Raw genomic sequence first — 3,514 nt, forward strand, 5'->3', positions numbered from 1 at the left:
TCCTCCTCCTATGTTTTGATAACACACACCCCCCTCGTTGCAAAAGATGTTCATCCATGTGGCAGACATTTTTCTTGTCGTGCCATCACGCATGGCCCTATCCTTCTCCCACTTCTTCCCCCTCCAGTGTCTATTTTTCATTAGCTCGAGCCCATGTCCGCCCGCCCCTCCACCTGTCTCATCATCCTCATTCAATCCAACATAATTTCTCAGACCTTGTGACACCATTCTTCTTCTTCTTGACGGGGTTACTAAGATCTTCAAAGTGTATTGACCACTTCGTTTTCCCATAGTGAATGGCTTCTTCTCAATTTGACGGTATGAAGTGGTGGTCAGTCCCATCTAGCAAGCAAAACTCACATGTCAACATAATGCAAGTAGCTAAGCAAGCAAGAAGGATCATGACCAATGTAAAGCAAACACAACTTACATGGCTAGTAACTCCAATACCACTTTGCTGCATATTCACCACTTGCGCATAGAAACCGCAGAACTTGTTCATAGTCTATTGGATGGCAGGCCACATATATTGGAGAGAACCCTCACCACAGATGGTACGGATTGCATGTGGATCCACGTAGTGCTTGTGCTCATGGTACCATCCATGAATTATTTCCCCCCAATATTTCAAGCCCTTTTGTTTGGTTCCACATATAGGATTCATGCTCGTGGCCAACCAAGCTTTATACAATAAAACATCTTCATGGGTTGAGTATGCATTTCCTCCTGCCTTTACCTTCTTTTTTAGTGCCCAATGATTGCCTAACATCCAACAAAGACGAATTTTGAACACTCATCTCATAATTTGGAGGATCTTGACTGTCATTTACCATATCCATTGTGAATGAGTCCTAAACATGCATCACAACGAAGTTACCATCCTAAAATTGTTCTGTTAATGCATATAGGGCAAAAAAACTACGGATTTGGTTGAGTAATATCCTCGAACAGTTGGTAGTCATGTCCGGCGCCAGAGCTTCTCGATGTTATTTGTGGGTTGGAGTTGTGGTGACTCGTATCGTACGTCATGTGCGGGGAGGGGGGGGGGGCATCCTGGTCCTTTGTGAAGCCATGCAGGATATCGAGCCGTTGCGAAGCCGGAACGCCATAGGGCGGGGGCATGGTGGAAGACGTCGGAGTGGACGTAGCGAACTCCAAGTCAAGGATGTCTTCCGCCAACATCTTTCTTGGCCTTCTTGCAAGAGCATTGCCGGGCACGCTGCTCGTTTCCAGAAATCTTCCCTGATCTAGAGGTCTCCCATAAAGGAGCATGTCAAGGTTGCCTTGTGAGACAAGCTCCAAAGCGGGTTGGACAACAGCTAAACATCAATAGCCATCGTCGCCGAATCGTCGAAATCACTAGCCACTCGGAAACCCTAGTCTATCTATCATCCAACGCTCGATTGTTTTGTTATCAGATACTAACACATAGGACATATCGTATATACATATTTTGCGAGGACATCCATACATGTTGTAGCACTTTTATTGCTACGTCAATATGGTTTTATCTGTATGTGTCCGTAAAATTTGTACATGATACAATTTTGTGTAACGTATAGATCTTTCCATCTCAACAATTATAATCCTTTAATCGGGGAGAAAAGCCAAGATCTAACCTCCATGGGTGGATCTAGCGATGACAACGCTTGTGTGTCGTTCCCTTATTGGAGGCATCATCTTTGAAATGCTTATCCCACATTCCGAGTGTTGCAACCGGTGATGGTAGATGTTCATGGTTGTTGTTGTATGCTTGAGTTCACTTCGACATGACTTTCAGAGGTTTCAATTTTGTATATTTGTGTGTGTGCGCGCGATGATGAGTTGTGTGCATTCCAGTCGTGCGAAGGCCGAGCGTGTGCTTATAGTGCTTGTATTTTCTTGTAGCGACATTACGAGTCAATAAAATTCGCCCACTGTCGGAAAAATAGACGAACGGTGGCTTGTTTGCCTGAAGATAGATAGACATATATTATTTTCCATGATTAATAAAGCTTTATGGCTCACTCAACAACAACAACACTAAATGGTGAACGCTACGTGGGGAACATGAAAGAGAGAACACAATTCCAACGAGAAAAGCCAAAATAAACATAGCGGCAATCTTTTGAAACAATAGCTTTGCTGTGGCAGGCGGCCTCGTCCCCAGCATATGAGCCTACGTTGTCAAGGACAAGGAGAACTCCACCAGCCTGTTGACATCCGGCATGACCGCCTCCACCGCGCCCAGCGCGCCGAAGCGGTCCACCCACGCGGCCAGGAGTGGCATCTCCACGGGGTCGATGGTCTTGACGCCATTGATCACGTCCATGGAGCGCGCCCATGCGAGGAGGCCGCCGAGCACCGTGTCCACGTACCCGGGGGCGTCGCCTCCAAAGAAGGGCTTCCCTCCGGCGACTTCCCGCAGGGCTCCGTCCAGGGTCTTCAGGGCGGCGGCCACCTTTTTCTTCCCCTCCGCTTTCTCCTCCTCCGTCTTGCTCCATGACGCCTGGTACATGGCCTTCAGCAGCTGCGCTTGCACAGAAGGGAAGTGAGACAATTGTCTACAAGAGCTCAATGCCACAAGGTAAACACGACGGACCAAATGAAATGGAGGATGAATATGATACCGTGTCGTCGACGAAGGCGGCCCAGAAGCTTGCGACGGCGCGCTCGTAGGGGCCGGCCGGGAGGAGGGCGGGGCGGCCGTCGCCGGCGAAAGCCTCGTCGAGGTACTGTATGATGATCGTCGACTCGCAGACGGGCTTGCCGGCGTGGATCAGCACCGGCACCATTTTGTGGACCGGGTTCGACCGGAGGAGCAGCTCGCTCTTGTTGGCGAAGTCCTCCTCTTGGTACTCGTAGCTGATGCCCTTTATGCTGAGAGCGAGGCGCACTCGCAGCACGGCCGGGCTCGCCCACATGCCCAGCAGCTTCAGGTCGTCTCCTCCTGCTCCGGCCGCCATTGCTGCTGCAGTGTTGCTGCTGCTGTGTTGTTTATCAACTACTCAAGGCGGTGTCAGCTTTGCACGTAGCTGGCTTGTGTTTTGGTGCCTCAGTTGTAGGAGGTATATATACACGAGCATAGCAGAGACTCTTCTCCGTAAAAAAATATAAAAGCGTTTAGATCATTAAATAATAAAAGCGTTTACCGTGGGAGTACATTTGAACTGTCTGCTTTACCGACTTGGACAAGTAATCAAGAGCGCACATATGTCCATCGCACTAGCTATATTTAACATTCAGAAAAATATTTCTGCTGACCCAAACAGATCTCGGCCTCTATGATTCAAAGCTAGCCACGCCACATACAGCATGCCAAAGTTGACTCCGCACTGGATATACTAGTAGTACAGTACAACATTTGCGGTCAGGCTGATCGTATGAACCGCGTCGACGCTGACGTTACCCGCCAGGATTTAATGCGGAGGCTTGGTTCCGATTTGCGTGAATACACAATCCAACATGCTAGGAGAGAGACCCCCTGTGAAGTAGCGGGACTCCTCTCGTTTCCTCCTCTCTAACACTACGCAGC

General features: G+C 48.9%; 1 protein-coding gene across 1 annotated transcript; it reads right to left on the reverse strand.

Moving 5' to 3' along the window:
- Nucleotides 1–1,928: 1,928 nt before the first annotated feature.
- Nucleotides 1,929–3,003, reverse strand: LOC119331142 (probable glutathione S-transferase GSTU6). Its single transcript, XM_037604313.1, has 2 exons — nt 2,610–3,003; nt 1,929–2,509 (listed from the first exon to the last, which is right to left on the reverse strand). Exons 1-2 carry the CDS (start codon nt 2,943–2,945, stop codon nt 2,159–2,161), a joined length of 687 nt encoding a protein of 228 aa, XP_037460210.1. The 5' UTR covers nt 2,946–3,003; the 3' UTR covers nt 1,929–2,158.
- Between the last annotated feature and the right edge of the window lie 511 nt (nt 3,004–3,514).

This window comes from Triticum dicoccoides, chromosome 7A (genome assembly GCF_002162155.2).
Source record: "Triticum dicoccoides isolate Atlit2015 ecotype Zavitan chromosome 7A, WEW_v2.0, whole genome shotgun sequence".
NCBI lineage: Eukaryota > Viridiplantae > Streptophyta > Magnoliopsida > Poales > Poaceae > Triticum > Triticum dicoccoides.